General features: G+C 42.0%; 1 protein-coding gene across 2 annotated transcripts in view; it reads left to right on the top strand.

Moving 5' to 3' along the window:
- Positions 1-14,739, top strand: part of RNF185 (ring finger protein 185) — a 15,868-nt gene extending 1,129 nt beyond the window's left edge. The window contains exons 2-7 of one of the 2 annotated variants that reach the window (XM_039725866.1): positions 5,973-6,206; positions 7,752-7,770; positions 8,411-8,523; positions 9,093-9,147; positions 11,054-11,171; positions 12,265-14,739. In XM_039725866.1, the coding sequence (XP_039581800.1) occupies positions 6,025-6,206; positions 7,752-7,770; positions 8,411-8,523; positions 9,093-9,147; positions 11,054-11,171; positions 12,265-12,362 (585 nt within the window). In that variant the 5' untranslated portion in view covers positions 5,973-6,024 and the 3' untranslated portion in view covers positions 12,363-14,739. Of the gene's footprint in view, positions 1-5,971; positions 6,207-7,751; positions 7,771-8,410; positions 8,524-9,092; positions 9,148-11,053; positions 11,172-12,264 lie in introns of those variants that run through there. The other variant, XM_039725868.1, reaches the window with a different exon arrangement.
- The last annotated feature ends 1 nt before the right edge of the window (position 14,740 follows it).

Genomic DNA, 14,740 nt, shown 5'->3' with positions numbered 1-14,740 from the left:
CGGAGCGCCCGGCGGCCCCAGCCGCGGCCCGGCCGGGCTTGGCCCGGTTTGCGGGCCCGCAGGTGCCCGCTGTGCGCCGTGCGGCCGGACCGCTGCCCCCGGCGCTGGCTCCGGGTGTGTCGCGAGGCGGCAGCTGCTGCTGCATGACATTGGCTGTATTTTGAGAATTGCTCAGATATTAACACCCGTTTTTTCTTAAATCACGTCTGTTGTACGTAATATCTGTTGTTATATTTGATATTTTTACGTTTTGCTGCTACCCTGGGTTAGCCAGGCAAGCCTGTCTCACTGCAAACCAGGAAAACCATGGGGCAGCATTACCCAACTAGTTATATTCCTGTTTTTTTTTTTTTTTTTTTGTTCTCCTTTGGACTTTGTGAGGTTAAGAGGATAAAATCTTTGTTGCAAGATTTTTCTTGAAGTCCGTATTAAACCTTTATGGAACAGATAAAAAGATCAATTCCTTCAGTCAGCGGAGGGTTTTGCTGTTTGCATTGACAAGGTGCGTGGATCCTGAGCGTTCCTGTCCTGATAGGAGAACTTGCTGGAGAGCTGCTCTTAACTCTGCTAAAATGTCAATTTTACTTGCTCGGAGCTCACTGAAATGCACACAAATGTTTATTTCCTTTCCTGTTTTTTTTTTTTTTTTTTGTTCTCCTTTGGACTTTGTGAGGTTAAGAGGATAAAATCTTTGTTGCAAGATTTTTCTTGAAGTCCGTATTAAACCTTTATGGAACAGATAAAAAGATCAATTCCTTCAGTCAGCGGAGGGTTTTGCTGTTTGCATTGACAAGGTCCCTGGACTCCTGAGCGTTCCAGGAGCACCCTTCAGCTGGGCCCTGGCAGCACAGAGTGTAACACAGATGTGCATTGCAGAATCCCAGCTCATGAAACGAGGCCAGCTTGGGCTGGAAGGCAAATGGCTGCTCTTGCAAGAGCAAGTAATCGCACAAATTCATGTTTTGGGACCACTTTGTGGTGATATTAAGAAGAGGGTGCCCAGTGCTGTACAGGTTAAGGAAGTGGAAAGATGAACTCAAGAAGTGTTGAAACGAGGCCAGCTTGGGCTGGAAGGCAAATGGCTGCTCTTGCAAGAGCAAGTAATCGCACAAATTCATGTTTTGGGACCACTTTGTGGTGATATTAAGAGGGTGCCCAATGCTGCACAGGTTACAGGAAGTGGAAAGATGAACTCAAGAAGTGCTTCCAAGGAGTTAAAATGTAACATGTTTGGGGGACAGAAAAGAGTAAAAGGTAGTGAGACATAAATATGTATTTAATGATTAACAACAGGACAGTCATGTGTCTGTTAAAAATATCTAAAATGACTGTCAGGAAGTCAGTGCACTTTCTTCTAGGCACTGTCAGCAGTTTTCAGCTAAGGTTACCTGGTTGTACTTGAAGCCAGGCAATTGTGATGTGTTAAGTATCAGACTGTTGTTAAACTTATGAGTGGGCATATTTATATAAACTCTCAGTAGTAGCTTTAGATTTATACCTTCAGTCAGCGGAGGGTTTTGCTGTTTGCATTGACAAGGTCCCTGGACTCCTGAGCGTTCCAGGAGCACCCTTCAGCTGGGCCCTGGCAGCACAGAGTGTAACACAGATGTGCATTGCAGAATCCCAGCTCATGAAACGAGGCCAGCTTGGGCTGGAAGGCAAATGGCTGCTCTTGCAAGAGCAAGTAATCGCACAAATTCATGTTTTGGGACCACTTTGTGGTGATATTAAGAGGGTGCCCAATGCTGCACAGGTTACAGGAAGTGGAAAGATGAACTCAAGAAGTGCTTCCAAGGAGTTAAAATGTAACATGTTTGGGGGACAGAAAAGAGTAAAAGGTAGTGAGACATAAATATGTATTTAATGATTAACAACAGGACAGTCATGTGTCTGTTAAAAATATCTAAAATGACTGTCAGGAAGTCAGTGCACTTTCTTCTAGGCACTGTCAGCAGTTTTCAGCTAAGGTTACCTGGTTGTACTTGAAGCCAGGCAATTGTGATGTGTTAAGTATCAGACTGTTGTTAAACTTATGAGTGGGCATATTTATATAAACTCTCAGTATTAGCTTTAGATTTATAGTCACTTTTTGAATGTGAATATTCCTTTTGTAAAAAATTTTAAGCATCATAAAATGACATTACCTTAGGGATAAGAAAAATACACTGACAAATCTTCTTTTTGATTTAATCTGCAAAAGGTTTAGGAACTAAATCAGAACTTGTTTCATAAACAAACTAGATTTGGATTATTTAAATTTCAGTAATCATGGCTAAAATAAAATTCATTAGGAAAGAAATATGGAAAAGGGTCTTTCCTGTGGAATTGACATCCAACAGTGCTGCTCTTTTTATATCATTGTTATGGCAAAGAGGAACAAACTTTGGGTTTTGTTAATAAACTAGCCAGACTTCTGTATCCTCACCAGAACTTTTTCTCATTGTTCCTGGAAAAAATTAAGTACTTGAGACATCCTCATGTCATGCTGTGAACATGTATTCTGGGACTGTTTTGTATAGGTGAAATTAGTTTCTAATTTATATTCCCTCTTTGCCTTTCCCAGGTTGAATTAGTGTTTACCTGCTGCTTCCACAAGTTTTTTTTGTGTACCTTAACTTAGGGTGAAAACTCCTCTAGCCTGTCCTGAAGTGTTTTTGCTGTGTTTTGAGGGTTGGGCAGTGTACTTTGGCAAAAGCAGTCATTTGCTCAGAAGTGTGATCTTTGACAGTAGCCACTCAGCTCATGCTTTCCTGGTGTACAGTAGATTTACAGATGAAGTTTTTGAAATATTAGAGGGAGATTTCTTTCTTACTGGCTGTTGGTGAGATCTGTCCCCAGCACATGGACACCCCCAGTCCCCTGCACTTTCTCCTGTCCTGGCCCTCCTGTGCTCTCTGCTGTCACCTCACTTTCAGCTCTTTTGGAGTTCCACCCTCCCAGGTACCTCCACTTCCATGTCTTCATGCTCCACCAGGTTTCTGTGTTTATTTAGGAAGCCTACCTGCAGATGAGTTCCTTGTTTCTTAACTGTTCATCTGCTGCCACTCTTGATTCTTGGGTGTAGTAAACGTCAGTCGTTTTCAGAACAGCCTGTTGGGATATAACACAGGGATTGTGGTTGGAAGGAAATAAACAGCTGATCTAGGTGGATTTTATGAAACAGAGATTCTGTTTTCCTGTGAATATGTAGAGAGCAAAGAAGTAAGAAAAAGACAAGATCTCTGAATGCCTGCAGTTAGGTATCAGCTGATTTTTATATCCTTTCCCTTGTTTTGTTTGTTGCTCATCATGCCTCCAGGGTAGATTGGAGACCTGATCTGAAGGTCAAGTTTGTAGCAAACCTTGACTGGCATCCCTCAATTGTATTTACTTAACCCCAGAAGTCATATTCTGTGCCAGTGTGCTCACAGTCTTCCTCCCAAACCCTGAAGCAAGTTGAAAATGGGGTTTGGCCTGTTGTGTTATTTGTTGATTATTTTAGTTTGTGATTTATATATAGTTTGTTAGCTTTTTTTCCCCTAGAGAGTTTTGTCTCAGTTTAAGTTTGAGTGACTGTTCAATTTTGAGCTCATTCTGCACTCAGAACAAGTTCCATTTGCAGTTGAATTCCTGCTTTAGGATTCAGAGTACACTCACAAGCCACGCAATATATGATTTTCAAATGTAAATTTAGCCACTGGAAGCTGTTTCATGTTTACTTCTTTGTATATGTGCAGATGTACAGAGCCCAGCAGCACTTCTTACAGACCAGTTCTGTTAAACTGGGATATTCCAGGGACAAGAGCAAATGTTTGAGAAGGCTTTTATTATTTTTACTGTTGTGTTTTGCTATGGTTTTGACATTTTAAATTGGTTATATCCTAACAGGTCACTGGGCCCCATCAGCCAATGAACAAATACTTAGGAGAGGATCCCCAGCAGAGATTAAGGAATGACCCTGTTCTAGGAAAGGAGATTCAGTGCCTGTTGCATTATGTCATTTTAATCTTTCTTCTGTCTCAGCCATCTTTATTCCATATCATTACTGATATTTCTCTGGATTTCTTTGTCATCCTTCTTCATAACGTTTTATTTATTTGTTGTACTTACTAAAACTGAGGGGTTTTCAGTAAGTTTTTGTGGAGATACGGATTTTATCTTTTTGACAAGTCTTTAGATTCATTGTGTTAATATACAGAATTTAATTTGGAAAAAGGAACCTTTTTCCCACATTGGTATTAGGGACTCAGAATTTATTTATTTGCCTCTTGTACACTTCCTTTCCTTGTGTTATATGCCAATGTTTCTTGTGACCATTCTCTAAAGGGATGCAGTATTTTTTACAGTGTGTTGAACTCCTTAGTTTTAAGGAGGTTTTCTCAATTTTTATATTAATATATATAGGTCCAAGTTGATAAGTTTTCACTTGAACTACTGAGCAAGACAGGCTGAAGATTCTGGTTGTAAGGATGTGTGAAAAATCCAAGAGTCTTTGGCATACAGTTTGTGGGTTGGCAGCATTTCCATCTGCCTTGCTCTAACACAGATTTTAATTTTGTGCAATGAACTGAGTGTAAATGGAGCCGTGGTGTGAAATGCTCAGAGTCAGCACTCCTGAAAGCAGCGTATGTTGAAGTGCAGCATCTGTGGCTACAAATCTGCCCTTCTGGGACACGGTGCAAAATGATGTAACGGAGTGAAAAAGCTCTGCAGAGATAGATTTCACCTGCTGTAACTGAGTCTTTGCTGCAATAATTCACGAGGCCAGGGTGATGCTTTCCTGACTGTGCAGTGGGATTGTATTGTAGGAAAAAAGCTGTTGGCAATAACAGCTGGACATCCTGAGGCTTTAGTTTGCTGCCCTGCACCTGAGCTGCAGCTCTGCTACAAAGAGGCTACACTAAGGAAAGCCTGTAGTGCTTGGGGGTAAGTTGGAAAAGAAATTACCTTCTGAAAAATTCAGCTTGCCCTTTGAAAATGTTTGTACACTTGCAAAAAGTTCAGATAATCTGAATCACCTGGTTGTTTCTCACAGCTTTATCTAAGTATTCCTGTTCCTGCAGCTTCAACGTGATGTTAGAGGTTCATGAAAAGAATGGTGAAATATTTTAAACATTTTAATTTTAATGAACTAATTTCTGTAGCTACTGAAACTCTCTTAGTTCTTGGATTGCAAATCTTGTACTGGTAAAAGTGTTTCTAGAAGTGCAGATGCCTTGTGCTGAGTCTCAAATTTTTAGGTACTGTGGAATGTACATATCAAGGAGTTACATTGTAGAGGTTGTTGCTACTGAAATAAAATAAATGCTGTTCTTTGGTAAATATGATTATGTTAATGAGAGGCAAAAGCATGGAAGTAAAATTCGAGCACATTAAGGTAAAATTTTTAGTACTTCTGCATTGCTACCTTACTACTAGATTAGAAATGTTTAATACTTTGAAAGTACTAGGAATGTTTGATTATCAACACTGCTGTGATAGCAGCTATGTACTGCTCAGGAGAGAATTCAAGTTCTAAGCCACCTTTGCTTGCCATTTTTGTCATTAATATTCCAAACTAATCAACATTGAACTTAAAACTCTGCATTGTCAGTCTGTTCAAACTGTGAATTACTTCATGATTAAATTCTGCTCCTGACTGCGCTCTGTTATAAGTTGTGTTGAATTTTGGAAGAGCATGTATGACTAGGTGAGCTCATTCTCCTTACAGCAAATGGCATTTATGAGAAAATACAGAGGGGTTGTTTTGGCTGTGGATGCTTATCAGTAGCAGTAAAATACAGGTCACACATCAGCCAGGTCATACTAAGGGACTGTAAAGTAGCTTAGTCTCTAAAAAAAGATCCCCTTTGGCTACGTTAAACTAAAACCAACAACAACAGGATTCAAGAGCTTCTTAGATAAATCACTACCAGTTTGGAATGGGGCCAGAATGCCATGTTCATAATGCCAATAATTGTTTAGGTTTGTTTGGTTTTTTCCCTTTTTCACAGCTAGGAGTCCAAGAGGAAAATTGTCTTGACCTTGTTTGGGCAGTCCTTGAGGATGGCAAGCAAAGGACCCACAACTTCTGCATCAACAAAGAGCTCCAGTACTGGAGGGACCAGTGGCAGCAGCAGCAGTAATGGCTCTGGGGACACCACTAATCAGGACAACACTTTTGAATGCAACATCTGTTTAGACACTGCCAAGGATGCAGTTATCAGCTTGTGTGGGCACCTCTTTTGGTGAGTGCTGCAGCCCCACACACCAGCCAGAACACCATCTACCTGATGCCATAAAAACCTGGGATGTCTGTAATTCTGGAGGAGGGACTGTGGGTTTGGTTTAGGAGAGCTTGGGTTTGCTCCTCAGCTGTTTTTCTTTGCTTGTATTCCAGGGAGTGGGTTTCCTGTGTCCTAAACTCCCTGTGCTGCTGGATTATTGTGTAAAGGCAAACAAGCAAGCAGCCCCACACAGACAGTTCAGTGCTCATTGATACTGTTTGCTTATGTGTGTTATTTTATTTGTGCTGTCTGGCCTAGCACAGCTATGTTCTTTAGACCTAAATTCCTTTCTGACCTCTGCATACCTAAACCTGGATATGAATCTGGGTTCTGCAGGCCAAATTGTAGTTTCTCCTCCAAGCTTCCTCTTTTCTTCCTTTGTAACCATAAAAGAGAAAAAAAAAATAGGCAATAAGCTTTTACATATGGACAATTTCTCTTTTCCCATAATATTTCATTTGTGTTAGAAACTTTTTAGTTCTTTAACTTGATTTGGAAATAATGTACAGCACAGGTATATGTGCACAATTTCTGATGTGGGTAACTTGGTTTGAATATACCCTTTCTTGAATGTGAAGAATTTAAGGCTTGACATGGCCAGTGGGGGGGTAGGGTGGAGTTTATTTTACACAGTGGGCTAAATCTTTAACAAAAAAAGCCTGAAAATGTTTTTCTCCTGTGTAAATATACATAACATCTGAAAATATGGGATTTTATTTGGGGAGATGGAAAATCACTGGCTTAGAGTGTGTTAAGATAAAATAACATTAAATTATTGCACAAAAGGATTTGGAATAATGGAACCTTAAAAGTACCAGGTGTCTTGTCTGAATGGTGTTATGTGAGACCATTTTGAAAGCAGATGGCTGTTTAGCAGTTTTATCTTGTAGCTTGTTTGTCTTTGACCTTTTTTTAATTTGCCATAGCAATTTAATCTGTTTAATGGGAATTTCTCTGCCCTGAGCAACTGAGTCTGATCTCAATAGCTGACCCTGCTCTGAGCATCAGGTTGGACTAGAGGCTACCTGAGGAACATCCAGCCTTAGTTATTCCATGATTCTGTGAATGTGGCTGATGTTTCACCTTAATTTGTAAGATTCTAAAGTCTCGTTACTGACATCTTGGTCATTTGCATCTTGGCTCTGGGATAGCTTTTCATGGTAACAGAAGAGAAAATTTGTACAATAAACCCTAAGATTAATGCAGCCTCTGTCTGGGCCTTTGGTCTGGATGAGGACCCAGGAGTGGGAGATGCACAGAACCACATTAGGAATTTAGATTGTGTAACCTGAAAAAAAAACCAGTGGAGATCAGTCATGGGCTGTGTTTGCAGAAATGATTTTAATGGGAGGCTGCAGAACTGGCCCAGCTGGATTCCAGGATTCTGTTGTCACCAAGCTGCACTATCCCTGTACTCTGTACATTTGTCATATAGAGTTCAGTAACTAATTCCATTTTCCTCTCTTTTTCTGCTCTGTGAACAAATTGTCCTGCGAATGCTCACAGCTGGCCTTGTTTACACCAGGTAAGACAGGTTTTCTTTTACTTTGTCTTTCATCACCTCCAGTTGCTCAATAAAGCCCTTGGTTCTCTGGAGTATCCCCTTCTTTTCAAATGTGCTTTTCTCTCCAGGGCAGTCACAACCTGCTCATGCAGCTTAATGTGCAACAGCTTACAATCTGCTCTTGGAGCAACAAGAAAACTTAGATTCTGTTCCACTTACCTCCACTTCTGAGTTTCTGAAACCCTGCATAATTGCAGTTTTGCTGCAATTACTGGAGCTTGCAGGGTTTAGTTTGCAGGTTTAAGTGCTGAGTGTATTTCTCTTTGCATACATAGTGTTTTACATTGTGGTACCATTAGAGAGAAGGTGGATGACAGGAGGGCTATCTGCACTAGCCCCTGGCCTTTGCAGGACTGCTCATAGTCTCTATTTCTTATGTTAGAAGTGCAGATCTGAATGTGTACACATCAGCAAGTTGTTCCCACCAGGACAGCAGCCAAAGTGCCAACTCCACTTTGGGGAGTACTTGGCACTCACTCAAATGTTTTGCTCCAGAACTTTGTGAGAAATTCCTAAAGTCTTTCTGCCTGGCTGCAAATGAGGTTTGCATAGTTATTTTTGTGGTCTTTTAGCAGTTTTCTTATAATTTCCTTTCTTTTAGTGGCTGGAGACGAGGCCAAACAGACAAGTGTGTCCTGTATGCAAAGCAGGAATCAGTCGAGATAAAGTTATTCCTCTGTATGGAAGAGGTAGCACTGGGCAGCAGGACCCCAGGTAAGAAACCTAAATGCAACTGTTTTCATTTGAAAATTAAAGATGAAACTTCAGTTTAGGGTCCTAAGATTAAGCTGTTAAAATGCTGGATTCACAATTTTAAATACTTTGTCAAAAGACATCTGATATTTCTGCCAAATATTTCTGGCTTTTTCAGAGCCTGGGTTTGCACACATTTAAATACTTTGTCAAAAGACATCTGATATTTCTGGCTTTTTCAGAGACTGGGTTTGCACAGTTCTTGTTCTACTGGCAATCCATTTTAATTTGAATCAAGTGTTAATCAGTTACAAGTGGCAAGTTGCAATGATCTGACCAAAGAAGCTTCTATTAAATGTTCATGTGCTCAGTTTTTAGCCTTTGCAATGGGTATTTGTTATTCAGAAGTGCAGTGTTACATGCTGCTGGAGGTCCAAAGCTGCATGGTTGCCTCTCTCACACACTGCTCCAGCCCTGCTGGATGGCCCCAGGAGGCTGTGCTTTATGGTGATTCTGCATTATTAGCCAGTCACTGCAGATCCTACTGTCACATGCCCTTGCACTTGAGCTAATTTCACAACTTCCTGCAGAGAGAAAACTCCACCACGACCCCAAGGACAGAGACCTGAACCAGAGAACAGAGGGGTAAGTGATCAAACAAGCTTGAGCAGTTTAGTTTTTATTGCTAGTGATATTGATGGTATTGATTTATTCATCCTGGAGGACACAATGTGTGTGAGAGAACCTGCATGAGGATCCTGCAGCTTACCCATCCTGCTCTTCCCCAGCTGGTTGTTCATGAATCATTGATAGCTGTGGTGTGGCACAGAGCTCCATTGCTGTGGCACCCTTTGGCATCCCAGAGAACAGCCCAGCTTGGATCATGCTGCATGAACACAGCTCAGTGTGCTATCACTGGAAAAGCTTTTCATACTTGATTGTTCTCCACGTTTAAATACAAGGAGCACTTTGCTTTGAAAATTCTTTGTGCAAGTGTATTTCTATACGTGTCATTAATTAATCCACTTATTAATTTAGATTTTTGACACTGACACCTGCTTCTCTCGTTTCCATGGGATGTTACTGTACATGGCATTACAAGCAAGAGAAAGTCAGTATCTGTAGGATACGTGATTTGAAGAGGGATCTGTGGTTTTGTTGAGGAGATGACATGGGGTGGATGTAGCCAGCAGCTGGCACAGATGAAGCAGACGTGGGAGTGGGCAGTAGGACAGACCCCAGTGTTCTTCAGCACGATGGCAGCAAGCATGACCTGATGAAACAATGGCACATTTCCATGTAACTCTGCCTGGGGTCCTTGGAGAGGATTGTCTCCCTCGTGCTTCAAGCAAACAGCTCTGCAGGGTGTGATTAAGGTGCATTTCTGTACTGAATGTATTGGGAGCTCAGCTGTTCTCTTTCTCTAGAGCATTGCTGCCTTATTAAATCAGCTCCTGTAGCTTACGTGAGCCATCACAGGGATGGGATGTGAAGGCAGGGCAGTAGTGCTGCTGTTCTCTTCAGATTCTGTACCTGCCACAGAGAGCTTTGCTGGCCCTCAGAGTTAGTGGCAGAATGCTTGAGAAGAGTATGGTCAAAAAACCAACTCCTCAAAGCAAGGCTCAACCAAGAAACATTTGGCTTTTATTATATAAGTAAAATCATCTTTGTCCTTCCGTTGTTGGTGGTGATAAAGCAGAGGGTCTTTCAGAACTGGTATCACTGTTTTAATCCTGAGGTGAGAGGACAGATAGCTGGATTACAGAACTGTGGGCTCTCCACGGTGTTTAGGCATGACACAAGCCCCTAGATTCACACACAGCTCTCAAACAGCACACTGCTTCTGCAGGGCAGGATTCATCTCAATTCAGAACACTTACCTTTTGACTGGATGTGGTATTTTAGTCTGGATCCCATGGGGTCAGTGTTACTGCTTTGTAACTTCCTTTTTTCCTCCTTTCCTTATATCTTGCATTCCTGCCCTAGGTGATTTTGCCACCTTAAGTCCCCATGTAAATTTTTTTGTGGTTTTCCTTGAAATGCTCTATGCATCCCACTGGCAATTATTAATTTCACTGAGTGTTTAACTGATACACGTGTATGACAAAAATCAATTTAGGTTATTTTCTTCAGTACTTTTCTTTTATGGCTAACAGCTGTTAACAGATGATACATTGTTAAGACATTCTAAGTACAATTTGTTCTGTTGATTTTGATACATTGGCAGATACTTTCTACTTTGAGAAAGGTTACAGTTGAGAAACACTGTCCTAATTTGTGGCCCTCAAGCAAGAACTGCAGTTGCTAGTTTTCATTTTCTCAAGCCTTTGGGTTGCTTGGCGAATTTGCTGCTGGCTGAAACATTTTAAACCCAGGAGAGCTAAGGGGATATCTACAAAAGTGTGTCAGACTGAAAGTTGCCAGACAGCGTGGCCCTATTCAGCCGTGGGGAAGCCAGTGAGAGGGAATGTCTGCACTTCCACAAAGTACTCTGAAATAGGCTCGAAGTGATTGGTACCTTTTTTTGTCTTCTGTGCTTTGTTCTCTGCAGGGATTCCAGGGCTTTGGGTTTGGTGATGGTGGCTTCCAGATGTCCTTTGGAATTGGGGCGTTTCCCTTTGGTATATTTGCCACAGCCTTCAACATAAACGATGGGCGACCTCCTCCAGGTACCGTGGATCCTCCTCCTGCCCTATCACAGACATTTACAAACTCTGAAATAACCTGCCAGATGGCAGAACATTCTGAACAGTAACCTGTGTTGTCAGTAGAACCACAAAATGAGGGCAAAAACACTCTAGAGAACGTGGTCTGTGGCTGTTTTGTACACAGACTTATAAAAGAAGCAAGTTTCTCACTTCCACATTATTTGCTGAAGGCCCTCCTGGGAGACCAGTGACTGCAGAGAAACAGTGGCACTGGACACTACTCTCCTCTAATTCAGATGTCTCCTCTGGTACACCAGCAGACTTTTCCTGAAAAATGAGACAAATTGGACTAGACTTTCTAAAAATAATGAAAAGGAGTCTCTAGGGGTGTATGAAGGAGACACAGATTTTAAAAACAGCAGGAAAGGAACATTTCCTGAATGATGAGAAGGAAGAATTTAAACTGTGCTCTGTACCACAAAATTATGAATGCAAAGATCGTTAATTTTTCAGAAATTTATCTCTGAGACACTCATCTGTATTCTACAAGAAGTAACTTTCCACTGAAATTGCTTCACATTTTTGATTAACAGAAACAGTTGGGTTTCTCCAAGGGGTGACCTTGCTCTCTAACAATGAAGTAATCCCTAGAGAACCTCCTCCCCATCTTCACTGTGGACAAACTGAATCTCTTTTGAACAAGAACACCTACTGCCCAGGGTTTTCTGAACTTATTTTGTGAAAGGTTATGCCTGGCAAATCTTCCACCGTGTCATATGGCACAGGAATTATGAGGAACAAACTCATTCTCACATCACACTAGCATTGTCATGGTCCTCTGCTGTCCTTGGGTCAAATTAACTATAGTTCAGTGTCCCCTGAAAATCTGCTGGGGGTGGGACTGAACTAAGGAGTCCTGCTTCAAGTTACTTTTCTTCCTTCTGATCTCCCCATGCAGCCAGCCAGGCTGAGGGTAGGAAGTAGCAACTTTCTCCCCAAGCAGATTCTATGCATATTTTTCAATGTATGAATGTACTATATTCAGAATATACACAATCCCAGAGAAGAGGAAGGAGCTGAACTGTTGTTTGTTTTTTTACTTCCTGTTTTCCAGCTGTTCCAGGGACTCCTCAATATGTGGATGAGCAGTTCCTTTCCCGCCTCTTCCTGTTTGTGGCACTGGTGATAATGTTCTGGCTGTTGATTGCATAAGTCTTTTCCATTATTCTATATATTCATGACCAACAAGGCCACTGAAACAGTTACAAACTGCATCCCCATCCCATTTTAAACCTCTTGGTGTCTGGTTCCGTAGCTACCTATGGCCTTCAGGAATTGGTGGTACCACAGCACAATGAGGAATCTCACATTTTGCACCAGAGTTGGTAATTAAAACATTGGTTTAAAAGTGTATTTCAGCTCAGATATCTTGTACAACAGGTTCCTGCCACAAACCATGGGCCTAGCATTGAGCTGCACTCCGAAAGGAGTGCTGCTTTGAAATCCTGTGCCAATCAGTGACACCAGGTCTGTGGGATACAGTTATCCCAACACAGACTGGGCAGGTAAGGAAACTCTCCAGTGTGACCAGTATCTCCTGCTTTGCAACCATGATGGATCTGCCAGAGCTGCAGATGTTATTTAATGTCTCCATCAACATCTGACCTTCTCCAGGAAATCACCTGCAGCATGCTGAGACTCTCTGGGGCACAGCACGTGGTGCAAACAGCACCAGGTCTGGAGACCGGTTCCGGTTTTTTTTCCGTCTGTTATTTCCCCTTCCTGATGGTCCTGATGGCTGTTAGAAGAAGGGATACAAACTTATGCTGCAATTTTTTAAAGCCTGAGCATGCTGGAGCCAGACACTGGAAGATTCTGTGGCTGTGGAGCCAGGTGGGGCGGCCGGCCCGGCCAGCTCCTCACTGACAAGCAGTGTTGTCTTCCCCGGCCCTGCAGCGCCTGTGCCGCACTCCTGGATAATCCCCTCACACCTCGCCACTGTAGCCACATTGATCTTTCCCAGGGCTCTGAGACTTTCTACACAAGCTCATGTACTCCAGATAAAATCCTATTACAGGCCTGAGATCAGCTTGTTTGGGGAGAGGAACAAAAGGCATCTTTATGTGAGTTTTGAGGTAAAACTTGTCATACTGTAAAGGTACACAGGAGGAGACCTGAGATCCTGCCTTTGCCAGCACGCACTCAGTAGGGAACATTTGGAACACCTCTCTGCAGGTGCACACAGACCTTCTCCCGTGCCACAGCAGAGCAGCTACAGCACAAGAGTCTCTGCAGCTAAAATCTACCAAAGATTTTAATTTGAAGTGCTGGAGGAGACCACAACCATTAATGTGCTGAGGGGATATTTCAGAAGGTGAGCAATCTGCAGCCGCTTTGGAATCCTGTTGGGTATTCAGCTTTAAAGAGTACTCCTGATGTATTTGTGTAGATTCCTTCAAAACAGGTATGAGAGATTCCCTAGCAAGATGAACAGTTCATATTTCTCTGACTAGGCAATTCCATTTTTTTTCCTCTGTTTTTAGATTTATTTTTTTTTTATTCCGGTTGCTCATAGTCATAATGATTTCCTGCAAGATGAATGTTGTGACTTCCCTGGCAGTAGACAGAAAAACTGAAAAGCAAATCAATTAATAGAAACTTTGTTTCAATAGCTTGGGATTTTTTAGCATATGGCAGAGTTTCCTGGGCAGAACACCTTTAATTAATTGTTATAGAAGTTTATTTATGTAATTATAAACTGTTTCCTTTTAGTGTCAAGACAGAGTATGACTGAAGTTTAACTTGCCTACCTCCAAAATTCCATCTGGCAAGTAGAATGTTGCAAAGCTTCTGCAGTGTTTTTTGTCATGTCAGATTTATCCCTGACTCGATGATAATCTGACAGAATATATTGCTCAACTATTTATAGTTGAGGTGGTGCTTCAGCTTTTGTTGTGTGGCACTTCTGAGTAGCTGAACTTCGGCACAGGGTTCTTCTCAAGTGTGTAACTTGGTAACTGGGGCCCTTCCCAGGGGGACAGGCTGTTTGTTTGGTTGTCCTGCAGTGTCCTGGCTTTGGGTTCCTCTCCTGCCAGTCAGCACCACCTGCTGATGGGAAGGGAAGGTTCATGTGTCAGTGAGGGGTGGATTCCTTCTCCTTTTGTACAGAGAAATTCGATGCTGAGAGGTTATGCAGGGAGAAGAAGGGTAGCCCTTTGAAGCCTTTATCCCATAAAGAGGACAGAGAGTGACTGCAATAGATTCAAGAGGTACTGAAATATATTTAAGTAATACATTTTAAACCCCAGAATTTTAATGGATCGGGGGCGGGGATTTCCATCTAGGAGTGAGAAAAATAATGGATTTAGAGAAGGCTGCAGAAGCATGACTGAGAGCTCTTATTTTCCGGCAATTCAAGGATGAAATAGTCTAAAAGTGTTAACGCTTCGTTTCCCCTTTCCCTGGTGTGCTTTTGTATGTAACCCGACCGCACACGGCCCGGACGGCTCGGCTAGTGCGTTACCGTTCCTCCTCACTAATTTTCACTGTTGTGAAAGTGATTTAGAATTAAAAAATGGTTTTACATTGAG

This window comes from Passer montanus, unplaced genomic scaffold, assembly GCF_014805655.1.
Source record: "Passer montanus isolate IOZ18808 unplaced genomic scaffold, ASM1480565v1 scaffold57, whole genome shotgun sequence".
Taxonomy (NCBI): domain Eukaryota; kingdom Metazoa; phylum Chordata; class Aves; order Passeriformes; family Passeridae; genus Passer; species Passer montanus.
Note: the sequence above shows the minus strand (reverse complement) of the source record. Positions and strands in the feature narration are given on the sequence as shown.